General features: G+C 44.2%; 1 protein-coding gene and 1 pseudogene across 1 annotated transcript; both read right to left on the reverse strand.

Moving 5' to 3' along the window:
• Positions 1 to 8,938: 8,938 nt before the first annotated feature.
• On the reverse strand, positions 8,939 to 9,929 carry LOC128596321 (transcription initiation factor TFIID subunit 13-like; annotated as a pseudogene).
• Positions 9,930 to 10,223: 294 nt separating this feature from the next.
• Positions 10,224 to 10,554, reverse strand: LOC128596328 (ubiquitin-like protein 5). Its single transcript, XM_053606007.1, has one exon. The coding sequence runs from the start codon at positions 10,552 to 10,554 to the stop codon at positions 10,243 to 10,245; it is 312 nt and encodes a 103-aa protein (XP_053461982.1). The 3' UTR covers positions 10,224 to 10,242.
• Between the last annotated feature and the right edge of the window lie 2,008 nt (positions 10,555 to 12,562).

Genomic DNA, 12,562 nt, shown 5'->3' on the forward strand with positions numbered 1-12,562 from the left:
TATCTGGTAGCCCTACATCTAGAAGATATAGAATAGGATTTTATTATTTGTTAAGAGCATTAGCAAGACAGAAAAACAAAAATTCTCCCTGATAACTTGAGGATGGGCCTGCCTCCTCCAACAGAGAAATTGCCATGGTATTGACATGAATGGCAATCACATGGAATGGCTTGGGAGCCTGCCAGCCACAACATTGCCAACCCAGGAGTGAAGTAGCAGGCTCTGGTACCTTGTGCTCCAGATCAGTTCAGCCTGGCACCACCAGAGAGAGAGAAGTTGGCCCTAGGGATCCAGTATCAAGGCAGATGGCCCCTGTCCAGAAGCCCTACCATGAACTCCAGTGCTAGCTACTTGAGAGAACCGTCTCCCAAGGTACTCACCCTGTGATTTCTGTACCACTCACAGGCACAAGAGAGAAGTGTTGCCCAGTCACATGCCTTGTCTCAAATCCGCATCTCCCTATGAGACCCTATACGCTAACAACAAGATGCCTTACATGGCTGCCTATCTTATTCGTCTGCAGAAATCCATCTCCTCAAGTCAAGGGAACCCTAATCCCCACACCATTCTCAACAGTCTCCATTCTGACTCAATTTCCTGCTCCTTGTGTGCTCCCAAGCCTTTCCTGTCTGGGTTTGGGAACTCATGGCCATCAATTACCCTTCTCCCAATAGCCTGGTTCTCCTCTCCTTTTGTATCAAATGAAAGCTGAATGTCTGCTCATAATGTCATCTCCTTTGTGACCCATTCAAGTGGCAGGTGTGTTTCCTCTGAAACACAGAGGGCCTGAGGTGGGGTAGGTGGGGAAGTGGGGTTGGGCGTGTGGGTTGGGTAGGTCCTCCTTGCTTTCTGTGATTGCTTCCCAGTCCAAGTCCAAAGCAATCACTCCTTTGAAGTCCATGTTAAGGCACTACTTACTCTCATTCGTTATTGTCTTCAGCACTGCCACACTGTCTTTCTGTCCATCCTTTTTCTTAACACCATTCCTGGTATCTTCAACATGCACATGGATAAGCCATCCTGCGCACTGCCCTCCGGTTCCATGTCTTTCTTTGATCTTTTCTTCTTTGATCTCTCCCTTTGATCTAACTCCAACCACACAGCCATCCATTCCTATGTCACATCTATAACCAAAAACTCGGGCATCTCTGACTGCCACCTCCTTCCATTCCAGCTCCTTGGGGTAGTATTTCCAATCCATTTCATTGAACTTCCAACATACCAGCCCTCTCGCTTTTTCACTATCTGCCATTTCTCTCAGGTTCTCAGTTCCTTCCTTAACTGGCTTAATTTTGGTGGCTCATCAGCATAACTACTCCATTTCACATAGTTTTAATTCCCTGTTCTACTTTTCTTCCTCTATATTTACTCTTTGCATAAACACATATGTCTGCCTACTACATACCTGACCTCAAGCAGGTAAACATCATGAAAGAAAAACACGCGTCCAGACCAACTGGTCTCACTTTAAGTTCATGACCACATCTCAAATGAGCCCTCAGCTTTGCTCAGCAATCCTACCACCCTTCTCTGTGTGTTCACGTCCCACTTTCCAAAGCAATTATTTCACATCTTTACCTCTTTCCTGCTCCTCTCTCTGGGTGGAGGGGGAGGTATCTATCTCACCATCCTCTCCCTTCCTTACCTGGTGACTTCACCTCTGTTCTGTTGAAAAAACAGAAACAGTTAGACAGGAGGAGCTTTATCTTCCCCGTATACCTCCCAGTGTATCTAAAGTTGTGTTTGTATTTCCTGCCTGCACTTCTGTATTTCCTGCTATGGGTGAATGCTCTGTGCTTTTACCGGAAGCTACATCCTCACTCCTGAGCTGGATCCTCCGGCCTTTTGCTTTTTCAAAGGACTTTGCTTCTGTAACTCTTCTCCCATCTCTGCTGCATGTCCAGTTTCTTTCTCTCCACTCACATCATTTCTCCACAAAATGCAGACCTTTCTGGTATTTGCAGAGCCTTTTCTTTACCCTGTGTCCTCCTGAAGCTGATGTCTTACTTCTCTGCTGTCCTTCCAGCAGCCCCTTTCCTGTACTTCCTCATCTCTGAGCCTCTGCTGTGCCCTGTGCCATTGTGCATCTCTTGCTTCTGACCCACTGAGACTGTTTTTCACGAGGTCACTGATAATCTCTAGTGGTCACTTCTCGGTCTTTACTTGACCTGTCAGCAACATCCAATATGGTTGATGTAGTTGACCCCCCATTCTTGAACTACATTCTTCTCTTGCCTTCTGAAATATTGCATCCTGTTGGGTGCCCCTGTGTAGAAGCCTTAGCTGGCCACCTCATTTGCTGCTTGACATCCGAATGTCAGAGTGCTCCAAGTCTTGGCCACAGATCTCCTTCTCTAGCTCCCTTATCTCCCATGGTGATCTCCTCTGGCCCAAGGATTTGAATGTACTCCACGGAGCAGTGCCTCCCAGAACTCTATCTCTAGCTCCACCCACCTCTTGGAACTCCATACTCATTACATCCACCTTGTATTTGATACCTCCACGTGAGTGTCTAGTAAGTGTCTCAAACTTCTCTTATTCCAAATCAGCCTTCACTTTCTCCCCCACTCCCCCATTCCCTCCTGGTGTGGCTTCTGCAGAGGTGAAGGGCAAACGTATTGAGAAACCTAAAGGGTTGCCTCTCTTGACCCTGTAGTTGCCACGGAAGCCACTCTAGGAAGAAGTGATCCTGGGACTGAAAGGTTCATAGCTGGGCTTTCCACACCTGGGATGCTGCAGTGCAACATCCCAGGAGAAGGTGCAGGGCAGGCACAGAGGGTGCTTCACACCAGCTGGGGCCTCTTCTCTTCCCAGCTTGGTTCTCCGGCTCTCTGCTGCCTGCACAGTCTAGTCTGCTCTCCTTGGCCTAACTTTAGGGCCTTTTGCCACTGGGCCCCAGTGTCCTCTCCAGTCTGACTTCCCCCTTCAACTGACCATGATCTACCTGGCATGACTCAGATGCAGCCCATCTCTCCTGCCTCCAGGCTTTGCCTTATGCTCTCTCAATGTTTTGCCCCTTAGATCTTTCCTCTCCTGCAAGGGCCAGGTTCAGCATCACCCCCCAGGAAGGTAGAGGCATGCTTCCTGTCTCCAGTACCCTGCTCTGCAGCCCATCCATCTCTGGCCCTTCCTCTGGCCCTGTCTGCCACACCTTACTGTTGCTGCTGTCTGTGCAGTTCTGGGGGGAAGGCACCTTTCAGCTTACTCCACTCCTGCTGATGTCCAGCACAGCACCCTGTTCGTGGCAGGTGCTCAGGATGTGTGTGGAGAGAGTAGAACAGGTCGTGGGGGTGTGGATGCCACAGGGAGGTATGGGGACCCTTCAATGCAGCACGCTCCCTCCTGGCCACTGGGCAATGAATCTTGTGGCAGCCTTGAACTTCAAGGAAGGTGACTGCTAAGGCTGCTCTCCATTCTCTCATCCAGAACTGGGGCTGGGGGCTCATTGGCAATGGAAGGAGCACAGCCTTGCTCTCCAAGGAGGAGGGTTTATGGCTTTCACAGTCCAGGTCCTGGGAGATAAGAGGCCACATCCTGAAAAATGCCTGAGCCAACACCACTCTGTTGCCTGGAGCATGCAGGCTCTGCACACACCAGCAGCACCTCTGCATGGGGGAGCATAGGATTGGGTGGTCAGCGGATGGTGGAGGAATTTTCAAGCATTAAATGCCGAGTTTTTGCCTACTGTGCTGACTTTAGCCCCTAACTCCAATGTCTGGTATGCCTTCACCTTAGTACCATCACCTGGTGTAGAGCTTATTGATAAGTGAATCTGAATCCTCAAATATTAGAATTAGGAGAACTCTTAATGATCATTAGATCCAATACTCATATTATGGAAAAATAAAGACACATAACAGCAGTAACTATTTATTGAGAGTGAACTCTGCTAGGTACCAGGCTCAGCACTTTACATATATTAGCAAATTTTATCCTTTCAACAGCAATGTCAGGTGGATGTTATCATTCATACTTTAGCAGTAGGGAAGAAGGCACAGAGAGGTCATTTAAGCCGCCTAAGCTTGCACAGCTACTGAGTTGCAGAACCAGATGTCTCCAGAGCTCACTGGGGAGCCCTATGCTCTACTGCTTCTCACTGTACATGAGGAAACAGAGACATACAGAAATGCAGTGACTTACTGGGTCCCCCAGCCTCTTAGAGGCAGGACAACCACTTTGTCCAGAGGCGCCTTCATTCCTGGGCCTTCTGAGACACCTGGCCACAAAGACACCATGAAGAGGAAAAAGAATTTCAAGTACATTCTAAGAACCCCATCCATTCTCTTATTGTATAGGCAGAAAGCCTGCACTCAAAAACCCAGCCAGGAAGAAAGATTTGATCTCCTGGGCAGGATCCACTTCCCATGGCGACGCCTCCTTGAGTCGCAGCTCTGGTATGAAGCAAGACTTGTTTAAGGCAGTTAAAAGCAGCAGTCTCCATTGTGTGGAGTGGAGAGCGGTGACGGTATAATCCTCCTTAATAATTTTGTTCCCTCTCCAAACCCCTCTCCATTATGCATCCTTAAAATGTGACTTCATATGCCTCTTCGGGTTTCTCATCCTGTAAGTACAAGAGGATTTGATGATAAGGGAGAGGTAAAGAATGTCTTTACTGTGCTCAATCACCCAGAGATGCTTCACTGGAGACCTCCCCAATCTTTGTGACCTGTTTTTCTATTTTTTTATTTTTGCAAGTACTATTTGCTTTTATTTTTAGCGAAAATTTAAATTATATATACAAAAGTAGAGATGTTAGTATATTAAACCTCTAAATCCGGATCACCTCACTTCAATGATCAGGATATGGCCGATCTTATTTCATTATACAGCATCCATCCATTTCCCTCTTACCATTGGATTATTTTGAAGACAGTCCCAGATGTATCTGAGATGTGCATATCTGAAATAAATTATGTATCTTTAAAGAATTACCCACATTATCATATCACATCCAAAATTAAAAATAATTTCTTAAAATCATCAAATACCTAGTCAATGTTAAAATAAATAAACACACGCACCCTTTTCCCAATGTCTTGCCTCTTAGGTCTGTTTTATTCTTCAAGGTCAGGTCCCATATCACCCCCTGCCCCCAGGAAGGGATATACAGTATATTTGAACTCAGAACCCAGAGATAGCCTACACACTGACTTTGGCTGATGTCTCTCTCTCTCTCTTTTTTTTTTTTTTTTTGAGACAGAGCCTCAAGCTGTCGCCCTGGGTAGAGTGCCGTAGCATCACAGCTCACAGTACCTTCCAACTCCTGGGCTCAAGCGATTCTCCTACCTCCACCTCCCAAGTAGCTGGGACTACAGGTGCCTGCCACAACACCTAGCTATTTTTTGGTTGCAGCTGTCATTGTTGTTTCATCGGCCCGTGCTGGATTCAAACCCGCCAGCTCAGGTGTATGTGGCTGGCACCTTAGCCACTTAAGCCACAGGAGCCAAGCCCTGGTTATTTTTTTGTTGCAGTTTTGCTGGAGCTGGGTTCGAACCTGCCACCCTTAGTATATGGGGCTGGCGCCCTACTCACTGAGCCACAGGCGCTGCCCTCTCTCTCTCTTTTTTTCATAGGTTCCCCTTCTTTCTCTACTTTATAGAAATTTATATTTTGAAGAAACTTAGTTGACCTGTGGGGTTTTCCATGTTCTGGATTGTCTGGCTACATCCCCAGGGGATCATTGAACATGTTCCTCTAGTCCCTGGTAGTGAATTCTAGAAGTGGTATCAGATTCAGGAGTATTGAATTTGAGGGCAAGAAAGTCCCAGAGGTGGTGCCGTGTACTTCTGGTTGCTCATATCAGGAGGTGTGGTGTCTGGCTGTCTTTCATTTTGGTGGACCAGAAGACATTGATTAGTGGGCTCCCGTGTTTGCAGCCTGATCCTTCTATTATACTGTTCCTCTCTGGCCTTGTGATTTTAGCAGTCATTGATAATCAAGCACCCCCGCCATTATGTCCTCAAAGATTTCAGGTCCTATTCTAATGCTGACAACCCTTTTTCCTTTATTACCTGTAATGCTTCTATAAAGAAGAACTTGACCTCATCAACTACTTGGTGACTTTGAAACACAGTTCATAAACGCAAGATAAATGTTTGATTCTTTACCTTTCTTTATCTATCTTTTTTTTTTTTTTATTGTTGGGGATTCACTGAGGGTACAATAAGCCAGTTACACTGATTGCAATTGTTAGGTAAAGTCCCTCTCTTTATCTATCTTTTGAGTAATGAGTTTATTCTCAAGCATCCTCTAGTGGTGATATGCTGGTTGTATATTGCTGCATATTAGTTACCCCCGCCCCAAAACTGGTAGCTTAAAACGACCACCATTTTGTCATATCTCATAATTACGTGGGTTAGAGTTTGGGGCCAGAATCAGCTAGAAAATTTTCTGCTCCATATGGCATCACCTGAAGTCACTTGGATGGATTCAGCTTATGAACGGGCTGGTTTGGGGGATACAAGACAGCTTCTCTCATGTGTGTGATGCCTTTGTGGGAGAGGCTGGAAAGCTGAGCTTTGCTGGGACTGTCAACTGGAGTGCCTACATGTGGGCTTCCCTGAATGGCAGACTTCTTACATGCGCACTAAGGGCTCTCAGAGAATGTTTCGAGGGACTCAGGTAGAAGCAGCAAGGTTTGTTTTTGAACTAACTTTGGAAGTCATACAGTAGCACTTCTGCCATATTTTCTGGGTTACAAGTGAGTCCCAGGCCAGTCCAGGTTCAAGGGGAAGGTGGCGTTCAAGCGCTGGGAGCATAGTTCATCTTACAGTTACGTGGAGCACAGAGTCAAAGGCCCTCCTATCCTCTTTGAATGCACTTGGCTGCTTCTCCTTCTAAAGGGTCTGGCTATCCTCTTAATTTGGGCTGAGAACTCATACAGCCGTGCTTCGGTCCAATTGTGTGCAGGGCTGACAGTAAGTTACCAAACTGCTGCCCACTGCCAACTCCTACTGACCCACTGCCAAGGAGTATCTCATGTGCTCAGGCCCCGGCCAAACACCTGCTTTGGGAACACTGGAGAACTTGGCATTGACCTGCTTAAATGCTTGAATAAGGATCTGTTCTGAGAGGATGGCTCTTCTCTGATCATGACACAGCAGCCCAGCAGGACTCATGGGAGGTTTGTGAATGGGCCAAGAGTGCCACAGCCATGCACCCAGAATGATTGCTTTTAACGGCTGTAAAATAGTTCATCCAGGAGATGCAACATGCTTTGCCAAATCATTACCCTATGGTTGTAGTTGTTTGCATTTTTTGTTTATTTGTAAGTAATACTGCATATTTTTGTCCACAGTGCCTTTTTATACTGTTGAGTTCTTCCTGTAATATTGATGTTCAAGAACAGAATTGACGTTTGGGTCTTGATGTATACTACCAAATTGCTTTTTCTTTCTTTTTTTTTTTTTAACATTCAATGTTGTATTTTAATGCAATTTTAATCCTTATTTCAACCTAAATGCAATAATAATTTGATAAGGTACATACATACAAAACCCATATATCCTGAATTACAAAAGAATTTTTATGGGACTGTAACTCAAATCTATCCCTCTAAATCCTAATTCTCTATTGGTAAAATGTTACCCAATATTTTTCTTTTCACATGGCCCTTTTCTGAGCCAATTAAACAGATTTTTGTTTCTTTTTGATTTACGCTGAATGCAACATAAAAATATAATAAGGTAAAAATAAACATAGTATAAGAAAACTAAAAAAAAAAAAAAAACCAAAAAGTGGCTCCCACAGACACACATGGTTTTCATCAAGTGTATGTTCCCACAATGAATAAGTACTTACAAATACGCAAATAAAACAGTACCCTAAATGCTTAACTTGCCATCAATGTCATTCAATTTTTAGGCCATGCCATTCTTGCTCCTGAAAACATTTTTTTAAGAAGCTTCTCCCCAAACTTAACAAATAGTATATTATGACCCCCCCAAAAGTCTTAAATCAAAAAAGCTTTCCAATGTGGAAGATTCACATGAAACTTTGTTTCTCTAAGAAAGTAAAATCATTCTATTGGAAGAAAAGAATATCAAAAGAAATCAGCCATGGGCAGCGCCTGTGGCTCAAAGGAGTAAGTTGCCGGCCTCATATACCAGAGGTGGCAGGTTCAAACCCGACCCAGCCAAAAACTGCAAAAAAAACAAATCAGCTTTAAAACAGATAAACATCAATACCAAAAAAACAGTCTTTTCCTATATCATCCCTTCATAAAAAATGTTCACTACAATAATTTCAGACTAGGGGTGGTGCCTGTGGCTCAGTGAGTAGGGCACCAGCCCCATATACTGAGGGTAACAGGTTCAAACCTGGCCCCAGCCAAACTGCAACAAAAAATAGCCGGGCGTTGTGGTGGGCGCCTATTGTCCCAGCAACTGGGAGGCTGAGGCAAGAGAATTGCCCAAGCCCAAGAGCTGGAGGTTGCTGTGAGCTGTGATGCTATGGCACTTTTTGGAGGGTGACGGAGTTAAACTCTGTCTCAAAAAAAAAAAAAAAAATCTCAGACTATTTTCATATAAAAACTTTAGAATACATAAAGCACATATTTCAGCTTTCAAAGAAGCCATTTAGATTTCACATATTAAATCGCTATAGCATAGCTCACAATGGCACAAATATGCCTAACACATGAACACTATTAATATTTCATCCCTGCTTAACAGTCAGAAAGAACTGCATGGTTTGAAAGGTGCTTTAACTTATGTGTGATCATTAAAACTCAATAGTAATTCATGTCTGGTCATATAAAGGCAGGCAATTAATCCAATATCACTATAAAAATCAAAGCCATGAAAATAAAGGCAGAAAACTTAGTTTCTCTACCTTTCATTTACATAGGTAGATATCAGGACCTTACTGTAGAAAATATAACAATTCTTACATATGGTTTCTCTAGAACATAATGGAGTTTCAGAAACTATAAAAGATGTCAGGATCCATAGCTGGCTTCATCAAATGCTTTTCTAGCCCATTTCAATTCTTCATTCATAGTGAACAAGTCTTTAACCCTAGCAAACTTCCTGGGGTCCTTTTGAATCAAGAAGATGATATCCTCAACTTATACTCGACCTCGTCTGCCAATAGAAAAGGCCTTGTGAGTCATTTCAGTAATGAACTCTATCACAGTAGATAGTCTTCAAGAGGAGATATTCTTCAAGAAGATCTACTGACTTAGTATAAGGATTCTTTTCGTCTCCAAAGCCATACATCATACATCTCAATTCTTCAGAAAAAAATCTCTGTCTTTTACCCTGTCCACCTTCTGCACCTCTTCTAATTTCTTCATTTTCTTTCTCAAAAGCAGGGTCTTCCTCCTCATCTGCCACCCCACCAGCTCACCAGCCTACAGCACCCAGCGGGCTTCACTACTTGCACAGCCTCACTTCCGGTGACTTCCACATTAAAGTGAGTTTAGATTGTATTTATTTTATCTTATTTTTTAACTAAAATACTTAACAGTTTTATTTTCACATTTCACAATGCAAATGAAAACTGCCAATTTTTTGGGTTGACTTCTTCCCTTCAAAACTATTCTGTCTTTGATAGGAAGGAGGAGCAAGTCTTCCTTACCATGCTATTAAGAAAACACCCAGAGTCACAGCACCACGATCTCCTGGTGAAATAGAACAAGTAATATGAAACTGACATAAAGAAAACTCCCCTCTACCCTTTTTTGTCTGGTCAAGTCATTCCAGGACCAGTGGGCACCAACATGGGACCAGTAGGAGGTCTCATCATTGGGGGCCCAGGCCTCATCGTGACCTTCCCTGGGTGGCCTCATTCCAGGAGCAGGTCCCACTGGCATCATCCCAGAAGGAGGAGGACTCATCATCGACATCATGGGAGGGCCCCACATATGGGGTGCTGGCATCATACCAGGATGAGGGGGAATCTGGAAGATTGGGGGGAGGTGGAATCATCACCCCTGCAGGAGGAGGAGCAGAGAATGGAGTAGGAGGTATTTTTTCTTGTTTTGTCAGGCAGGCTCTGGGCCTGCTCCTCCATCCATCTCTGGTAGTTCCCTCACATTCTCTCTGTGCTTCCTCACCCTGCAGTGTGTCTTTCTCACAGATGGAGAGTCCTGGGTGACATATGTATTACAGTAGTCACAATAAAACTTGGGCATATTCCCTCCTGGCTGTTGGCAACTGCTTTCTAACATGAGTTTTTAAAAACAAGCCTCCATACCAGTGTAGGAGGAAAGAATGGTAGAGTGGGGAAAGGAAGTCTGCTCTATTGGTAATAAAGCTCCAAGTTCATCCCATCATGGATTTCATAGTCCCCTAGAGACACCTGGTCCTTAAAAATCGTGTACCACTTCTTCAGGACAATCTTGTTCCAACGGGTGCCAGTTTGGGCCGCAATCAGCTTCTTAAGGTCCCCAGTGGTGTCATCAGTGTTGCATTTAACGCTGACCTTCTTCCCCAGATGGTCGTTGCAAACAACCTCAATCGTCCAGGCTGGCGCTCCAAACTCAACTTCTAACCTGCAGACGCCACAAGCTGCAGCCTCAAGTGCTCTGATGGATGAGATTTTAAAAACCATGAGAGAGGGCAGCGCCTGTGGCTCCAAGGAATAGGGCGCTGGTCCCATATGCCGGAGGTGGCGGGTTCAAACCCAGCCCTGACCAAAAACCACAAAAAAAAAAAAAAACCATGAGAGATTCTTTTGCAATGTCCATGCATTTGAAAACCACTGGAAGGCACGTCCAATCTCTACCTCAGCTTTTCAGAGCAACACCCCAAATTGCTTTTTCAGAGGTGGGCAATTCATATTTCAACAGCAGTGTATATGTATACTGATGTTCCTATACCTTCGGCAGCATTGCAAGTTGACCACTTTTAAATGTTTTTGCTAATGTCGTAGGTGTAAAGCTGCTCTTAAGTTCACTTTGCATTTCTTTTTCCCCCTCATTCTGTTCTTAGTTGTCAATACTTTTCTCTTAGAGCAGTCATAAAAGGGTTAATTTGTTTGGTTCTGATCAGTTGGTGTTGGTTGCTTAAGTGAAAGTTAACCTGTTTCCACTGTGCATCTTGTATGATTTATATCAAAGGTTCTCTTCACCATTTATTAATAAAAATACTTAACTTCTAAATATTCTCAGAGATAAGCAGCAACCTTTTTCTCCTTGGTTTCTGTACAGGAATTCACAAGTAGGGCTAATACCTGATTGTATAAGGTATTAGAATTGTATCAGAATCCTTCCTTAGGATTTGTGATAGTGGATCTGGGAAAGAAAACAACCTTTTTCAATCGGGTTGCGAAGCTGGGAGGATAAAAGCCTAAGCCCAGGGCAGCCAGTCCTGGGTCACTTGAAAGAATGAGAACAGAAGGAAGACAAAGAGAGGGGAGAGGTAGATGGAGGTTGAATTACTTACTAGTCACCAAGGCATATTCATCCTGAGGTTTTTGTTTCCACTTGGCTCTTATATTACCTTTTTAAAAAAAGTTATTATTAAAGGAATGACAATATCCTTCTAATGACCATCAAAAGACCTTTTTTTTTCTGCCTTGAGCAGGTTGGAATTCTGTCTCAGTCACTCAAAGCCAAATTGTCTAGTCTGGGGTTTCTTAACCGTAGCACTACTGACATTTTGGAGCAGATAATTCTGTGTGTGGCAGATAATCCCTGCGCGTGGTAAGATGTACAGCAGCAGCCATGGCCTCTGCCCCACTAAATGCCAGTAACACCCCATCCCAATTATGATGATCAAAAATGTCTCCAAACATTGCCCCCTAGGAATGGAGGCAAAATTGCCCCTGGGCAAGAACGACTGGTCTAGTCTAACACTAGAGTTGGTTTTGTTATGTGAACAAACAGATGAGGAAACCGAAGTTAAATAGGACGGTGGGATGTTTTTCAAGGTGGTGAAGATAGCACTACCAATCAAGGAGAAAAGGATCCAGGAAGCGATGCTAAAAAGAGATGTTGGCACATGCAGATGTTGGCTCTTTTGTAGCTGTTGTAACCATAACAGACTCCACAACATGATTTGGGATTTTACCCATGACACAGGCAGTAACTTTCTACCTAAGAACTCTCACACATCGCACGAGATGGTGAGACAAAGCAGTGCAAATTAGTTCTATTTCTGTGGTTTCCTTAGATCTTTCTGGTGAATGACTGGGAAGTTTGGGTTCAGTAAACTTTGGGTGTCTCAGAGGGCTCACCACGTGCCCCCTGAAGCAAGTATCCTGGAAGCCAAAGCTCACTACAATTAACATATAGGATTAACTGAGCAATGATATCTGCATGAAATCCATAAAATATCACGAAGAATCAGCTTCATTTGTTGCTGGAACTGTTCTGAGGAGGCATCATAAGGAAAAGAATACTGGCGCAGGAATCCAGAGGTCGGGATGTGAACTTGACTGTGCCCCTCCTGTGATCTCAGTTTCCTTCTCTATACAATAAAGGATTGGCTCAGACAGACTTGGAGGACTATCCAGTGCTGCCCTTCCAAGACTCTTTTTTTTTTTTTTTTTTGTAGAGACAGAGTCTCTCTTTACTGCCCTCGGTAGAGTGCCATCACATCACAGGACTCACAGCAAC

Source organism: Nycticebus coucang, chromosome 2 (genome assembly GCF_027406575.1).
Source record: "Nycticebus coucang isolate mNycCou1 chromosome 2, mNycCou1.pri, whole genome shotgun sequence".
Lineage (NCBI taxonomy): Eukaryota > Metazoa > Chordata > Mammalia > Primates > Lorisidae > Nycticebus > Nycticebus coucang.